The 15,328-nt window shown below is 29.1% G+C and overlaps 6 protein-coding genes across 6 annotated transcripts; 4 read left to right on the top strand and 2 right to left on the bottom strand.

Annotated features, from left to right (window-relative positions):
* Positions 1–1,778: 1,778 nt before the first annotated feature.
* BX663DRAFT_498909 (uncharacterized protein) lies at positions 1,779–3,248 on the top strand. The gene is made up of 5 exons (XM_051526108.1): positions 1,779–2,272; positions 2,349–2,447; positions 2,504–2,631; positions 2,704–2,831; positions 2,880–3,248. The coding sequence occupies exons 1-5, from the start codon at positions 2,088–2,090 to the stop codon at positions 3,084–3,086; spliced, it is 747 nt and encodes a 248-aa protein (XP_051386106.1). The 5' UTR covers positions 1,779–2,087; the 3' UTR covers positions 3,087–3,248.
* Positions 3,249–3,968: 720 nt separating this feature from the next.
* On the top strand, positions 3,969–5,455 carry BX663DRAFT_252536 (uncharacterized protein). The gene is made up of 4 exons (XM_051521878.1): positions 3,969–4,752; positions 4,861–4,905; positions 5,009–5,201; positions 5,268–5,455. Exons 1-4 carry the CDS (start codon positions 4,207–4,209, stop codon positions 5,306–5,308), a joined length of 825 nt encoding a protein of 274 aa, XP_051386105.1. The 5' UTR covers positions 3,969–4,206; the 3' UTR covers positions 5,309–5,455.
* Positions 5,334–7,137, top strand: BX663DRAFT_252503 (uncharacterized protein). The gene is made up of 7 exons (XM_051521877.1): positions 5,334–5,636; positions 5,760–5,828; positions 5,884–5,967; positions 6,041–6,106; positions 6,170–6,773; positions 6,852–6,943; positions 7,007–7,137. Exons 1-7 carry the CDS (start codon positions 5,565–5,567, stop codon positions 7,046–7,048), a joined length of 1,029 nt encoding a protein of 342 aa, XP_051386104.1. The 5' UTR covers positions 5,334–5,564; the 3' UTR covers positions 7,049–7,137.
* Positions 7,057–8,539, bottom strand: BX663DRAFT_252656 (NAD(P)-binding protein). Its single transcript, XM_051521879.1, has 6 exons — positions 8,489–8,539; positions 8,250–8,417; positions 8,095–8,141; positions 7,528–8,014; positions 7,266–7,457; positions 7,057–7,213 (listed from the first exon to the last, which is right to left on the bottom strand). Exons 2-6 carry the CDS (start codon positions 8,337–8,339, stop codon positions 7,085–7,087), a joined length of 945 nt encoding a protein of 314 aa, XP_051386103.1. The 5' UTR covers positions 8,340–8,417; positions 8,489–8,539; the 3' UTR covers positions 7,057–7,084.
* Positions 8,540–9,805: 1,266 nt separating this feature from the next.
* On the top strand, positions 9,806–10,991 carry BX663DRAFT_449173 (PWI domain-containing protein; the record flags this gene model as incomplete). The annotated part of the gene is made up of 5 exons (XM_051523725.1): positions 9,806–9,917; positions 10,010–10,099; positions 10,199–10,321; positions 10,412–10,690; positions 10,746–10,991. Exons 1-5 carry the CDS (start codon positions 9,894–9,896, stop codon positions 10,989–10,991), a joined length of 762 nt encoding a protein of 253 aa, XP_051386102.1. The 5' UTR covers positions 9,806–9,893.
* An 11-nt stretch (positions 10,992–11,002) lies between these two features.
* BX663DRAFT_498831 (uncharacterized protein) lies at positions 11,003–12,855 on the bottom strand. Its single transcript, XM_051526107.1, has 7 exons — positions 12,654–12,855; positions 12,311–12,586; positions 11,907–12,207; positions 11,623–11,807; positions 11,423–11,552; positions 11,323–11,348; positions 11,003–11,232 (listed from the first exon to the last, which is right to left on the bottom strand). The coding sequence occupies exons 1-7, from the start codon at positions 12,672–12,674 to the stop codon at positions 11,086–11,088; spliced, it is 1,086 nt and encodes a 361-aa protein (XP_051386101.1). The 5' UTR covers positions 12,675–12,855; the 3' UTR covers positions 11,003–11,085.
* Between the last annotated feature and the right edge of the window lie 2,473 nt (positions 12,856–15,328).

The raw sequence follows: 15,328 nt of genomic DNA, 5'->3' as shown, positions 1-15,328 counted from the left end.
AACAGGAGTCATTTGCGTTGATTGTATTGAGCTTGGACATTATACTAGGAGTTATTATAAATGCAAACTATATGTTCCTTCTACAACAGATTCGGATATTATTGAACCAACTTTAGGTGTAATTGTTGTAACTTATTCTCTAAAATTGTGTTTTCGGATATTGGTTGGCTCAAGCAAGAACAAAAGAAAACAGAGTGATGTGACAAAAGCAGACAAAAAATAGCAAAAAAGCAAAAGGTTGATAATAACGCTCCTGAAACTCTTCACTGTAATAAATACAATAGAGATAGATATTCATCTGCAAGAACTTCCTTACACCCTTTCAATATACTACCCAAAGCTCATGTGATTCGTAATAATCTTGGTAATAATTACAAGGTCTTCACTAGAAAAGTTCCATTTGATCAATGTATCAGAAATGGTTTTCAACAAATTAAACAAGTGATAATCAATGCATGTGCCATAGTTAGACAGATTGTGATTAGAGCGAAGATTTTTATAAACTATTATGTTTTGCAAGATATATCCAGGTCTCCACCTTCTGGCATTTTTTAACAAGAACTTTTGGTATAGCATATGTCAACTCGTGAACAATCAACGTAGAACAAATCAAGAAAAAAAAATACCTGGAGATCCCCTTCGTGTGTGGGACCAATATAAAGAAAAATATCCTAAAGTTAAAATTAACACCAAACTGTGATGGAATGTAAATAAAGATAAAAGATAAAATAAAAAGAGAGAAAGGGAACAAAAGGAAGTATAGTTTGAGACTGTTTTTATTCAATAAAAATAAAGAAGGTTAAAAGAAAAATTAAGAGAAAGAAGTTAAAGATCATTTTGAATCTTCACAAATGCTTGTATTTATATTAATGAATCCTGAATCAAAGAAATAAAAATAACCGTCAAAGAACATGAGTCATGAAGCAGTATTAGTATTCGGATATACATCTTGTTGATTCAAGAGAATGATCTATGGATTATCTACTGGGTGTTATAATGATCTGATTGAGGCTTTAAATAAAAACTTTATTGTTTGATCTGAGTATATGTTCCTGATATCTTTTATGTTTTATTTTATTGGATCAAAGGCGACTTGAATCCTTTGTCAAGGTTATAAAAATAAATATTTAGAAATAATACTATGTTTTATAGTTGATACATCTAAACAATTGGATGTCAATAAGTTTTATATTATTTACAAGATGTTATATACAGAGTTTTATTTCATATTCAGACTTATAGTTTATCCTGTATTATGTAATTCATCTATTATAATAATACTTATGCTTATATCCAGAGCTTCTTCTATAACACGCCCTCAGATGCCCGAATCTATTGAAGATCCACTCTCTTATCTCTTGAATTTATTACCATCAATATTCCTTACTAAGAAAGTGAGAAAATCAATTGATGCCTGGCTCATACGCTGGCCTTCCATATGTGCCATTCTGCTTGGAGATGGACTATCCAGCTCACTCCCAAATCCCTGAACCCTCTGACCATCTTGGTGAACCCTTTATCAATCATCTTCTTTCAATACAAAAACGAATTTCTGATAGTTAATTATCATCACTTATACATATACTTTAACATTTTCCCTTTTATCCCAAAAGGGTTTTTCTTTCCATAGTGATCTGACCAGGGCAAAACAGCATATATAACTGCTATGTGGTCATTGGTCATTTTTTAATTTTTTTTAAATAAAATTCTTTAATCGTATTATAGTTTCTCTTCTTACTGACCAATGAATAATTATTTAAATTAAATGTCACGTGGATTCAAGCTCTTTTTATTTTTCTTTTTTCTTTTCTTTTTCTTACAATCTTTATTATATAACAAGATCATGTCACAAGAATTGTAAAATTGACAAACTAAATTTAAATGAAAAACAAACTAACTACATACACATTAGAAAGAGGAAACAGATTAATTCATTATTAACACATAATCCGCTAACTGTTGTTGTGGTTGACGAACAAATTTACGAGGTGCCGTTAGATGGAGAAGATAAGAACAAGTTTTTGATTGTCAATTTACCAACTTATTTTCCAGAAGAGCCTCCTGTAATTACCATTTCACCTACAGGCATGCGTCACCCCTGGATAGAAGACGATGTCATTATGCATGACGGTTTACCTAGCTGGAATTTACAGTCTAATTTAGGTTTATTCATAAAAGATATTCGTAATGAATTTGCTCAAAGACCACCAGCAAAAAAGAATATAATTGAATCATCACCTATACAGCAACAACAACCCATTAATGAAGAAGGGTAATACAAATATAAGTCAATGTCATTTATATTCGTATTTATTTTATTTTTTTGTATGAAAAAAAAAAAAATATAGATACGGTTCTCGTCCACCACCACCTATACCTTCAGCCTCTTTAAATAACAATTCTAATTTAATGTCTAATCCAGAATATAATGCAATATCTAAATTAAGGTAATTAAAAGAGCTACTTCAAAGAAGAATGATTATAATTAAACATGTTTATTTAGTTATGAACAAATAGAAGAATTACTTCAAAATGAAACTGCATTTGATATATTCTTTCATACTTTAGATAGAGTAAAGAATTTAAAAGCATTTCAAGAAGATTTAAGAAATGGCAATGAACAACTTGCATGTATGTATATACATTTATATTTGTATACATGTAATTTATTTACATGTTCAAGTTAACCATTCCATGTGATAGATAAGAATTTGAGTAAAGAGGATCAACTAGTCAAATTGAGAACAGAAATAGAAGCAATGTATTCTCAGTATATAATAGATAAATTAGCTTTTGATGAAAAAGAAAGACTACAACAAGAAGCATTTAATGTAAGTTTTTTTTATTTTTTAAAAGAAAGAATCTAACATGGAATGTAGAGATTCTCGTCATCCACTGTTTTAACAAGATTAAAGGCAAGTGTATATGAATCAGATGAATTATCAGAATCAGTCGCACAGAGTTTCTTGGAAGGCAATTTAGACAATGATAGTTTTGTAAAACAATTTAGAGAATTTCGTAAAGTATATCATTTAAGAGCAAGTAAATTAGAAAGAGCACAAAAAGATAATTTATTTGTATCATAAATTTTGATTGGATACAAATCATTTATGCAACAAACACTTTATGATCATCTTCTGATCTATTTCCTATTCCTTTTTCTTTTCTTTTTTTCTTTTTTTTTTTTCTTTCAAACGTATAATAATGAGAATTATAATTGCTGATTCAGGTCAAGAGGTTGAATTAAGTAATTCATTTCTAAAGACATTAAACATTGATGAGTAACAAAAATAAATAAAATAAAACTATAAAGTTAGTTTTTCTTATCGTATTCATGTTGTAGTTTAAACGATTTGAAACAAGCCATATCAAATAAAGTACAAATTAAACCATCCAACCAAATATTATTGACTCCATCAGGAACACAAATTAAAGATAATAGTACCAATATCAATATTGTCCTGATCTTATTTAATCGACGTTTGTTACAAGACCCATCAAGTTTAATATCTACTTATCATCATCAGCAACAATCCTCCTCCATTAGCACAAAGGAGGCTATTCTTCAATTGAAGGAATTAGAAGCTGCTTTAATATCGATACAGAATAATGAAGATGAAGAAAATAGATCAAAATTGATAAAGAAGATCAAGGAGAATACCCAGGTAAATAAGAGAATGAATGAATATCATTAGTCCCTTTATTTATATATCTTCATAGATAGTTTTAGAAGCATGTATCCATCGTAAAAGATGCATAGATAAACTTAAAAAAGAAATAGGTTCACAATCTATTGCGTTGAATTCTGCTCTAAATAACCTTGAATCTCATGTCAAGTAACTATATGGAAATACATGTGTTATATTATGAATGACGTCTTGCTGATGAAATAAATCAAATCAAATAAAAAAAAAAATTATTTTATTTTATGATAGGGCAGCACTTCAAAATGTGAGTAAATTTGATCGAATAGCTCAAAGAGAATTTGCCAAGGATGCTATTGCAATTGCAAGTATAGATTTAGAGATAGAACTTTTAAAGCAAATTAATTTACACTCGAGTATCCCGATTCAATCATCTTCCCTTTCTTCAAATACATTACTTGCTGAATTTGTTCCTGTCGAGAAATTAAAGGAGATCAAGAGAAGATTCCTTTTAAAGGAATATGATGAACTCGTGAACGCTACTCGGGAACAAAGCAATAAAATGGTCTATTTAAATCAGCAGACAGCGAATACAATGAGTCTACATCGAATGACATCAGACGTGATCAAGAAAAGAGTGACAAAAATGAAACAACGAGTAGATCGTTTTGTATATACCTTGATTGATGTAGAGCAAAGGGGATGGTCTTCTTCTATTACTACTACTATCAAAGGAGATCATTCTATCTCGTCGTTTCCTTTGGATATCACACAAACACAATCCTCGCCTCTTAATCTACACGATTCCCCTAGTTATTTTAATCATTTACAACAGAAAAGGAAAACAGCAGACGATACTATTTTGAATACAATCCATTTGCTCTATTTGTATGATCAACTCATCTATGAGTCTGAATGTTCTATCCTGGAGGAAAAGAAGACCACTTTTGACAATTTTATTCAGTGTATGCAATCTGTCAGTAAAATTGAACAATCTGTGATGCAGATTTACCCAAGACTAGCTGAATTAGAAAAAAGGATGAAGCAACTACGATTTGAGATAGAATATGGGCAAGGTGCTATAGCTAGAAAAGTAATTACAGGCTATGTAAGTAATAGAGAAGGGCAATCAAGATAAGATATATGCATACATACATATTATGTGTGTGCTTTTTTTTTTATATAAATTATAACTTATTTTATATTTGGGAGTTAGGGTATATTGTTATGTGAAGTATGGAGAAGAAGCACATATTCAGAGGTAAATAAACTACTCTCTATCCATCTATTTCTCTCTCTGTATATACATACATACATACATACATACCTAATTTAGATGATTATTTACTATTCTATATATAAAGCTTATAATGAAAAATACAAATCTGCTGGGCGATTTATTTGAACATTTTAAAAAGAGAGAAGATGACTATCGAAAAAACTTTATCGAAAATGAAGTTATTTGTTTAGAACAAAAAGAAGATAAACTATTCGTCAGTCTACACCACGTTGATGACAATAAAAAACGACGAGCTATTTTACCATTTATCATTCAAGGTATAATGATACGAATTGATAGAGTATATCATTTTAACATAACTATGATAAAGAGGATTTAAATAGTTTACCAGTATCTAATGAAGAGTCAAATAGAATATCAATAAAAGATATTGAAGGTATACATATACATATACACATATAAAGTCCTCTTTGCTGCTAATGATGGTATATCATTATTATAGCTTATATTCAAATAGTTCATGGCTTTTATAAAGAGAATAGTATTGTTGATGTATTGTCTTTCGATGTTGCATCCATTTTAAAACGCAAGTTAGAAATAGAAGCAAAAAGATTAAATAAAGAACGGATGCAATTAGGTAAAATGTAACATGTATACATAGTTTATATAATTATATAAATATGTGCATAATAGAATTATCGATGAAAGGAGATAAAGAGAAAATAGTCTTAACAGCTTATGTTCCAATAAAGGTAATAAATTTAAAAGCTGAATGCATTAAAAAAAAAAAGTTATTATTATTATTATTATTATTCATTTTCATGTTATCGAATTTTAACTCTTCTTTCCCTTCTTCATCTATAAACATATCAAAGACATATAATAATAAGAAAATGTATGCAGATCAAGATTCTTCTATTGAAAGTAATAAAGACAAAACCTTGGTAAATTCAAATATGAATACACTATACACATATTTATCTTTGTGTTGTTTAGTAGATATTACAACAATTTCAAGAATATAAAAGTCGTATCAAGGAAATTCAACTCAAGCATGAACAATATAAAAAAGACAAACAGAATGTATAAATAATTAAAAAAAAATAATCATAAAAATGACTGCAATATGTAAACTGAATCATATTCGTCATGTTAGTTATTAGAGGAATTAAACTGTAAGGAAAGATATATAGAAGAAATGAAAACGAAACATCAACAAGAGGTAAGAAAAGAAAAAAAAAAGTTATTTTCATTATAAATATTTAAAGGTCTTGGTATCTTTTAGATTCAAAACTTATCATTGCAAATAAAAGAAATAAATCAAAAAGATGACAAGCAAAGAGATATGATGCAATGCCCTTTATTATCTCCTCCACATGAGAATATAAAAACTATAAAAAGTGAACCCACTACACCTTATTATGAGCAAGATCCTGTTTTATCCATAAACGAACACGAAAGAAGGATTATTCAACAATTACGATATGACCATGCACAGGAGATTCAACAATTACAGCAGCGTTGGGAAGCAGAGCGTGCAGCACAATTACAAAAATTTCGTGATATTCAGGAACGTGATCATGCTGATGTGATAGCATTAGTAAATGCATTAGCAGCTGAAAAGACACAATTATTAGATCAACTTACTCAAGTGAAGAATGATCTTTCAAATAACTCACTCTTCTCTTATCATCATGACGATAAAGAAACAAGGTTGTTAAATAAGGAAATTAATATATTACAAATACATACAGTGCAAATGGAAGAGGAAAAGGATGATCTTCAAAACGAAATAGGTCAACTAAAAGCAGATAGAGATAAAATCTATAAAGATTTTATTAACTTTAAAAGGGAAACAAATGAGGCAAATCTAGAATTGTTACATTTACGTAAAGAACAGTTAGTTGCAAAAAGACTTGCTAAAGATTTATTATCTATTTCACAACCAAACTATACGACTTTTGTAGATAACGACGATACTATATCCTTAGTTGATCTACTAAAGAGAACACTAGGAAATATAACAAACTTACAAGCCCATAATAATAATTTAGAAGAGGTAATTAAGGAAGGATAGGATACATACTATATTATTATATTTATATTTGTATTTGTATTATAGTCTATGGAATCTGCTTATATGACTGGAATGTATCCTTATTAGTAGAAATATGTAATGATGTATCACTATAAATAAATTTTAAATAGGAAAGCCTGTATAGTCAGGCACTTTCTCCTTTAATAATTTTTCAGTAAAATCCCATAATTCTTTTGGAGCATCTTTTGAAGCAGCAACACCATAAGGCTTATTAGGGCTTGCATAAGGAACCTATGATAAACATTTAATATAAGAAATAAATCATCATTATCTGTGTCTTTACATAATAGTGTCCTTTAATATCCTTTTGTTCAACTTCTGGACTTGTGGCCAAGTAAAGCTGAGTTATAGCTCCATCTTCAGGGGTAATCAAAAATAAGTTTATAAAAGAGACAAATGTTTTTTCATCAATTCGAGTCAAATGACGATAAAGATCAGTTTTGACAGCACCAGGATGACTACAGTTCACATAAACCTGTATATGTACGAACCTATGTAAATCTACTTTTTTTTTTCATACTCTAGTCATCATATATACTGCTTACATTGTTAATGTCTTTATCTTGTAAACGCTTAGTTAATTCCCTTGTAAAAAGAATATTGCATGTTTTCGATTTTGCATAATGGATTATTTTATTGTATTTTGCTGGATCACTAATAGATTCCAAGTTCAACTCCTTGAAAGGTATCATGTGTCCAATCGAACTCACATTCACAATACGACAGCTAGGTGTTGACTTTACGATTGTAGGCCAAAGTAGACTAGTCAAATAATAATGAGCAACGTGGTTTGTAGCGAATTGAATCTCAATATTATCTTTTGAAAGACCAAAGGAACAACACATAACACCAGCGTTATTAATTAAAATATGAAGTTGATCGTGACGAGTAAGGAATTGTTCAACAAATTGTTTAATAGATGCTAATTCTAATAAATCAATCCGAATAAACTCTACATTCTGGTTTCCTGTTTCTGATTTAATTTGTTCAACCACTGCCTTTGTCTTTTCTTCATTACGACAAGCCAAAACACTTTTAACAAATATATATAAAATAAATCAATTCTAGAAAAAAAAAAAACAAAGCTACACTTTATATTATTAAAGCCTTACACTGTACAATTCTTTCTTGCCATCTCTAAAGCACATACTTTACCAATCTTTTTTTTTTTCCCCAAGAAATTAGTGATAATAATAATAATAATAATAAAAGTTAATAAAAAAAAAATCAAGCCAATGTTACAAGTAAATGATGAATTTTGACTTACACCAGTGTTGCTACCAGTAATGATGGCAACTTTTCCACTTAAATCAGGAATTTGTTCAAATGAAAAGTTTCTTTTTGTTGAAAAAAACATTTAGTTGTATAAAGAGGATGAATGTCGTGGAGTGACACTATTTCACCTTATATGTGTATTAACCCACAGTCATAGGTACTAATTTGGGAGTGAATTTGTACACAATAAAAAAAAAAAAAAATTGCAAATTTCATATTACGAAAACTAACCCAAATTCTATTTTAAAGCGAGCGATCAAGATCAAAATGACGAGTAAATTCACTTACACAGTTTTAAATCATCTGTTAAATAGTCAACATAAGCTTAGACTATAATATCCATAACTTACTTTTATCAGCATGTTTAGAGTAATATACTAGGTTCCTATTAATAGCTTTTACAACCTAATATGTGATTAAGATACCACCAGAACACTTGAATAATATAAAGTCATACTTATATATATATCTGTATATACATACATATGAAATCATTAGTGGTATAGAATTAAGGTAGACAGGAGTCAAGGATTTTGATAAGCATTATTTTACTATAAAAAGTCTTGATTTTTCTCACCCGCCCTTACTACTATGCTAAAAAAAAAAGTCTAGTATATCTAGAGCTAACAGAAAGAAGCTGCTTATATCATAGCTAGTTTATTAAGAATAATACTGTTCATAAAATATACTCATTTATACACGATTTTATGTTGGTATAGAAATCTACATGATAAGAGCATTACATGTTAATAAGCTTATAGTTACTAATAATGTTGCAGACAGCTAAACCTACATATATATATCTGCCAAATAAAATCAAGAAATAGAATGTAATATTAATTCAAATTATCAAAAATATATAAAGGTAATCAATTATTTTAATCAAGTTAACACTATTCTTTCAAAGCCTATAAAACGAAACATAGACAAGTATAGCAATAATTGTGGTCAATATTCATAAGTAGACAAGTAAATTGAGATTGAAAAAAAAAAGGTTAAACATTTATGTAATAAAGCTATTATTCTTTTAATGTTTAGTCTATAATTGTTTAATGATAAAATACAGAAAAAATTTGTATTAAGCAAGCTATATTTATCCAAATAATTATAGTCTCTAATGACATTTTATGCAGAAATTATTGGAAATAATAATAGTATTAATAAATAAAAAAAAGACAAAAGTTAACATATATCAAAGACAGGCAAAAATGAATTCTTTAGTACAAGAAAGACAAACTAATAAAATAGATGCGGCGTGTATTACCTAAATATGCTCAAGGGGGTGGGGGTGGGGTGGAAATGAGTGTAAAAAATTTCTTGATATACACGTACGCTGGATAAGCCTCAAGCTTATAAATCGCTTTATCTGTTTTGTTTATTCTCGAGTATATCCTAGTATTTTTAAGGAAATAGTGTAGTGTTGATTTTTGATGTTCCTAACATGAGCTTCTTGATCTACTTTTTTCAAAGTCCGTGTTTTCTTTTTTATTCTAGCTTATTATTCTTATTTTATTTTTTTTATGTTATTTTATTTTATTTTATTTTTTTAAAAAGGAAAACAATTGTCTTATTTCTTTCCTTCTATTTCTTTTTATTTTAACGTGTAATTTATTAAAATTAATCAGTAAAAGAAAAAATGGGTGATGCAGGCTTTTTTAAGGTAAATAATGAAGACAAATGGGACCTTTATTTCTCATTTTGATGATGTAATTCTATTTGGATTAACTTGTAACGTGTCTAAAATTAAAAAAGGGTACAAGTGCCGATCAAGATAGTAGATTTAGTAATAAAGAAAAGAAATTATTAAAATCCATGTCTTTTCCTCCCGAATTTGATCAAAAGGTATATATATAATAAAATTATTATTTTTTAAATTTGAAAAATGAACAAAATAAAATAAATAAATAAAAAACCCCTTCATTAATTCTTAAATGTAAATAGGTGGATATAAAAAAAGTTAATTTAGATGTTATTAAACCTTGGATAAGTAATAAAATTACAGAGCTGCTCGGACTTGAAGATGAAGTTGTTATTGATTATACTTGTAGTTTATTAGAAGAACCTGTAAAGTCTATAAATATATGTATATACTGTATAATTATTTCGACATACTCATTTTTTTTTATATATATACATGTATATATTAATGATTAGGATTTGGATCCTAAAAGAATGCAGATTAATTTAACTGGATTTTTGGAAAGCAAAACAAAAGATTTTTTAAGTGAACTTTGGAATTTATTACTAAGTGCGCAAAACTCTGTAGGTGGTATTCCAGCACAATTTATTGAACAAAAGAAAGAAGAGTTACGCAGAAAGAAAGCAGAAGAAGAAGAAAGAAGAGCTCAACGTGAATCAGTTATGGATACTATTCGTAAAAAGCAAATGGAGGAAATGGAAGATTTGAGAGAAAGTGGAAGAAGATCACGCCTTGTAAGTCATATTTGCGTAGGGAAATAAATGTTATCATATTCACTTTTATATATAGGATGAACATAAAAGTAGCAGAAGATATAGTCGATCACCTTCTCGACGACATCGATCTCGTTCTAGAGATGATAGACATAGTGGCAGCAGTAATAGTAGACATCACAGTTATCGTGACGATTATTATAGCAGACATAGAGATGAACGTAGCGATCGACATCGTGATAATGGCAGATATCGTGATGATGACAGACATCGTGAATCTAGAAGAAGTACAAGAAGAAGAAGTAGAAGTCCAGGATATTAAATAAGTAAAAAAAAAAAAAAAAAAAAAAAAATCAATAGCAATAATAAGAATAATAATAATAATAAATAAACAGAATATGCTTTTATTATTATTACTAATCTTCATCAATAATCCATCCTTCGCCTGAATTTTTTGGATTTTGCTGATGTAGGGTTTCTTTCTTTTCAATGCCTCTTTGAATATAAGGTTTCAATCCTTTGTTAAAATTAATGATACATAGCAAGGCCAAAACCACAGTTGCCTACATATAAATATATATTTTTTTTTAAAAAAAAAAGAAAAGAATGAATTCTTGTAATGATAACAGTAATCTATACATTTTTAAACATACAGCAGCAATTATCAAACCAAGTATAACTTGTAAGAAAGAAAATAGATATAAATGTTAAGTGTCATTGTAAGAACCTATTTTTTATGAACTATAAAATTACCAAAACAAATCCATATATACCAATAATCTTCACTATCTGTTGCTTCTACAGCAATCAAAATTAACTGAAAGCCGACACACAATTGAAATAGAATAAACACAGTCATTTGTAAAAGACTTTCGCTTGCAACCTATTATAATTGACAGTAGTTAGTTACATATAAATTTTGTTGTTGAAAGACATCATATTATATACTTTACAGCAACTCGACCAAAGTAAAGCATAGGCAAGATAAGTAATGTAATGACAATAAACACAATTGTAGTCCAAGAATTGAATCCACTCTTCAAAGCAAATTGAATTAAATAAAAGACGGACACAAGAAATTCAATGAAAATATCTATCTTTAATGCTAATACAAAAAATTGTAAAATTCGATACATGCCTATTTTATATAAAAAAAAAGTCCTTTGTATCATTAGCTTCCTTTTTTTTTTTTTTAATATACAGTATAGCATGTATAATAATAAGTTGGGGCTTTTACGTTGTATAGAAATATCAGCACCAATCTTTTTATAGATTATCCAACCAAATTCTCGAACAACAGCATAAGAAACGTAGGCAAAGATAATAGCATATACACCTACACAAATGGATAGTGCAATCTCTACATAATATGCTGTTTGAATAGGTACTACAATGATTGGGATCTTGTACTTTAATTTTATATCTGTTAAAATCGAGAGCCATCTTTTCCCATCTATTACTTCAAGTGCACCTAATATTGCACAAGCAAAATTCATAATAGCTAAAGTGATTACTTCTGCTGCATTTTGATACACTGTCTATATAGATCGTATAAGAAAATCATAATCATAATAAAAGGTAAAAAGAAAGTAATGTGTGTGTGTGTGTGTGTGTATCTGTCTACTTTATGTTTATATTTACGGCATCAAAAGACATGCACACAAACCACAATTGGAATCCAACAAAAGCAATGTTTTCCCATTTGATCCGCTTGAGCCGTTCAATAGCATCTGTGATTGATGCTTGTTCATCTTCATTAAGGTCATATGTTAATATTGCGTCGGACTCAAGTCCTTTATTAACTTGAGCTGTATTATAATAAGCAATCGTTGTCTGTAAGGCAATGATGGTGATACCTTGTAAGCAAGCAACAAGAATATATAGCTTTGTCCATTTTGATTGGTTGATTCTAGTATTCTTCGCCACATAAAAAAAAAAAAAAATCCTGTTAAAACAAAAATTGATGAAGAACAATATAACATACTATCTTTTTAAGCGTCACCATCCCTTGATATAGCTGTGCTCTTTATATGTATATAAATTAAGTGGGCAAGAAAAGAAAAAAAAAAGGGGGGGAAGGAGAAAGGAACGACAAGGTCTTGAATAAAATATAAAATGAAACAAGAAGAAAAGAAGAAGGTATTTTATTGTATCGTGTACAATAATGAATTCTAGAAAAAAAAAAAGGAGATACATTTTTTTTTATAAATGTAATACATGTAAGCTCCTATTTTATATAAACCCTAAGGTTAAACAAGTTTTTTTTTTTTTTTTTTTTTTTTTTTTTTTTTTTTATTATTATTATTATTATTATTATTATTATTAATGTTTTTAAGCGAAACAATATCTCAGGTATATTATTGGGTTTGCTCAATACAGTTTAAAGAAGAAGGAAAGGAGACTGAAAAAAAAAAAAGGTCTTTTAATATAAGAGTTACATACATATGTTAGGACGCATAATAAAAATCAGAATATGAAGCAATTTAATAAGCTATAAAATGGCCAATCCAATAATGGATATCTAAGATTAAGTGATAGAGGAAAGACTTTGTTGTATGCTAGAGAGTCCTATCATCTATAATCGGGTGCTTATGATTAACTCAGTGTAATACTGAAATACAAAACTTAAGCTGTTGAGAAAGTAATTTGTTTAGAAGGAAGTGACAAAGACACTTTAACGGCTTGAGCCATAGAGAGTTAACTACATATGTTCGTATATTTTCTTGTGAGAAGAGAGATTAGTGTTGCATAGGCTTGATGTTGACCAAATTTTCAATACAAGCTTCGAATTATAGACAAGCTTTTTCTTTGGTAGCCAGAGCATGAAATCAGTATAGATAGAATTGAGTGACAAACAAAAAATAATTCAAAATAATTTTTTTTTTACAATATACAAACATACACCTTTTGCCAAAATGATGTCGCACAATTCAAGAAAAGAGTGTTGTGCTGTAAATATAATTGTTTATTAAATAGGATGTCTTGCAGGGCAGCCATCGAAACGTCTAGTAGAATAGCACACTAACCTTTCAAAAGATGATTGGGCAACTTGGTTGCTAGCGTCTGCAATTATTTAAGGAATAGTGTCTTTTTTGAGTATAAAGTCTTGGATGACTAGGGTACTTACTAGAACTAAAGACTTGGGCTTTATTATTCCCAAGATTATTCATATTTATTCTTTTCTTTTGATATAAAATTAAGTCCTGCTGATTAAAACAACATTATAGACAAAATGATGGATCCACATTGTAGATATTGAAAAGGCTCTATTCAAAGAGGTACAGAGAATACAATACCTCTCTTTTTTCTCAACAGATATTATGATTTTTTTTTGGCATCTTAAAATATAAAAGCAAAGTGAAGCGAACAAAGTTTAGTGACGTTGAGACAGTCAGTTCAAGAATCATCAAGGCAAGTGAGGCTATTTCCGTTGAACGTTTGAAATACTTTATTCAACATTCTGTAACCAATTCGATAACTGCCTCAATAAAAACTCCATCTAGACGTTTTTCTTTTGTACCTAACTAAATCTATATGATCAAAGAGTTAACCAAGTGAATTTTATTTTGTGACCAATTTATTTTCAAAAAAAAAAAAGTGCGCATTATTTTAAGAATATTAAGATGATAGTTGAGAATACAGTAGCAACGCCAAATGAGTGATTATGCCTACCTTTTCTGACTTCTCAACAGTTTGGGCTTTTTAGGAAAACATTTATTTATATATAGCAAAGGGAGAATGGGGAATCTAATAATATTCCCTTCGTGCCAATTTTCTTATATATACTAAATATATACAAAGGATACGTAATAACACATATTTTTTTTTATCTTACTCCAGAAGATTGATTCATAACTGTATCACCAGACTAACAACATAAAGATATTCACAAACGATCTAATGTGTAATCTTTTTGTAAATGAATTACTTGACTTTTCGAAAAATAGGGTCAAGAATTTTTGGTGAAGGAATGGATTAGATTGAACTGTGTTACATCTAGCACCAATAAAAAAAATTTCTTTGTAGACGATGGCTTGATAATCAAATGGAACAAACAAAAAAATTCACCCGATAGAGGTGAGATCCAACAATGCTTGGAGCCATTATAACTATACAAATGTAAGAAGAAAAGGCAGAACATAATCTTGTCAATAACTCGGTAACAATATCAGTATAATGGTGAGGAAAGTGGATAATATACATATATAATACGAATAGAACAGTTAGTATAGTCGTATTCTTTAAACAACATACAAAACGGGCAATACAACAGGCAGCTTCTATATAAACAGGTTTCTGCCGGTGCGCAGTAAACATTATTTGCATGCTGACTTACTAAGTATTAATATAGGAATCAGACTAAGGAGAGCCAAACGATCAAGTCGCAAAGATACACTTAAGTATAACAGCTGGGGCGCAACTTTATCATACAGACAGCTTATCTGGTCAAGCCATTAGTTGTCTGCAGAGCGAGCAAGCAGAGGAGAGCAATACGATCAAGTCGTAAAGATACACTCATACGTACTAAGTTACCCTGTTGACTGCCGTCCAACAACTTACCAATAGTGAATTGCCAGTAGTGAAGAAAAAAATGCTTATTTAATTGGTTAAGAATTGATATAGATATTAGCATAAATTTTTGGGTACAGCCAGTACGAT

The sequence above is a fragment of the Cokeromyces recurvatus genome, assembly GCF_025118155.1.
Source record: "Cokeromyces recurvatus strain NRRL 2243 chromosome Unknown BX663scaffold_4, whole genome shotgun sequence".
Lineage (NCBI taxonomy): Eukaryota > Fungi > Mucoromycota > Mucoromycetes > Mucorales > Mucoraceae > Cokeromyces > Cokeromyces recurvatus.
Note: the sequence above shows the minus strand (reverse complement) of the source record. Positions and strands in the feature narration are given on the sequence as shown.

Excerpts from the sequence above, each read along its gene's own strand:
- BX663DRAFT_498909 (XM_051526108.1), top strand. The coding sequence starts at position 2,088 with ATGCGTCACCCCTGGATAGAAGACGATGTCATTATGCATGACGGTTTA. Across the intron at positions 2,448-2,503 it reads AATGCAATATCTAAATTAAG|TTATGAACAAATAGAAGAAT; the intron begins GTAATTAAAAGA and ends ATGTTTATTTAG. Across the intron at positions 2,832-2,879 it reads TACAACAAGAAGCATTTAAT|AGATTCTCGTCATCCACTGT; the intron begins GTAAGTTTTTTT and ends CATGGAATGTAG.
- BX663DRAFT_252536 (XM_051521878.1), top strand. The coding sequence starts at position 4,207 with ATGGTCTATTTAAATCAGCAGACAGCGAATACAATGAGTCTACATCGA. Across the intron at positions 4,753-4,860 it reads GAAAAGTAATTACAGGCTAT|GGTATATTGTTATGTGAAGT; the intron begins GTAAGTAATAGA and ends TTTGGGAGTTAG. Across the intron at positions 5,202-5,267 it reads TTTACCATTTATCATTCAAG|TTTACCAGTATCTAATGAAG; the intron begins GTATAATGATAC and ends GGATTTAAATAG.
- BX663DRAFT_252503 (XM_051521877.1), top strand. The coding sequence starts at position 5,565 with ATGTGCATAATAGAATTATCGATGAAAGGAGATAAAGAGAAAATAGTC. Across the intron at positions 5,968-6,040 it reads ATAAAAAAGACAAACAGAAT|TTATTAGAGGAATTAAACTG; the intron begins GTATAAATAATT and ends TCGTCATGTTAG. Across the intron at positions 6,774-6,851 it reads TCTAGAATTGTTACATTTAC|ATAACGACGATACTATATCC; the intron begins GTAAAGAACAGT and ends CGACTTTTGTAG.
- BX663DRAFT_252656 (XM_051521879.1), bottom strand. The coding sequence starts at position 8,339 with ATGTTTTTTTCAACAAAAAGAAACTTTTCATTTGAACAAATTCCTGAT. Across the intron at positions 8,142-8,249 it reads TTACTGGTAGCAACACTGGT|ATTGGTAAAGTATGTGCTTT; the intron begins GTAAGTCAAAAT and ends AAAAAAAAAAAG. Across the intron at positions 8,015-8,094 it reads GCAAGAAAGAATTGTACAGT|TGTTTTGGCTTGTCGTAATG; the intron begins GTAAGGCTTTAA and ends ATTTGTTAAAAG.
- BX663DRAFT_498831 (XM_051526107.1), bottom strand. The coding sequence starts at position 12,674 with ATGGTGACGCTTAAAAAGATA. Across the intron at positions 12,587-12,653 it reads TGGTGACGCTTAAAAAGATA|AATACTAGAATCAACCAATC; the intron begins GTATGTTATATT and ends TATGTGGCGAAG. Across the intron at positions 12,208-12,310 it reads TGTGCATGTCTTTTGATGCC|ACAGTGTATCAAAATGCAGC; the intron begins GTAAATATAAAC and ends CGATCTATATAG.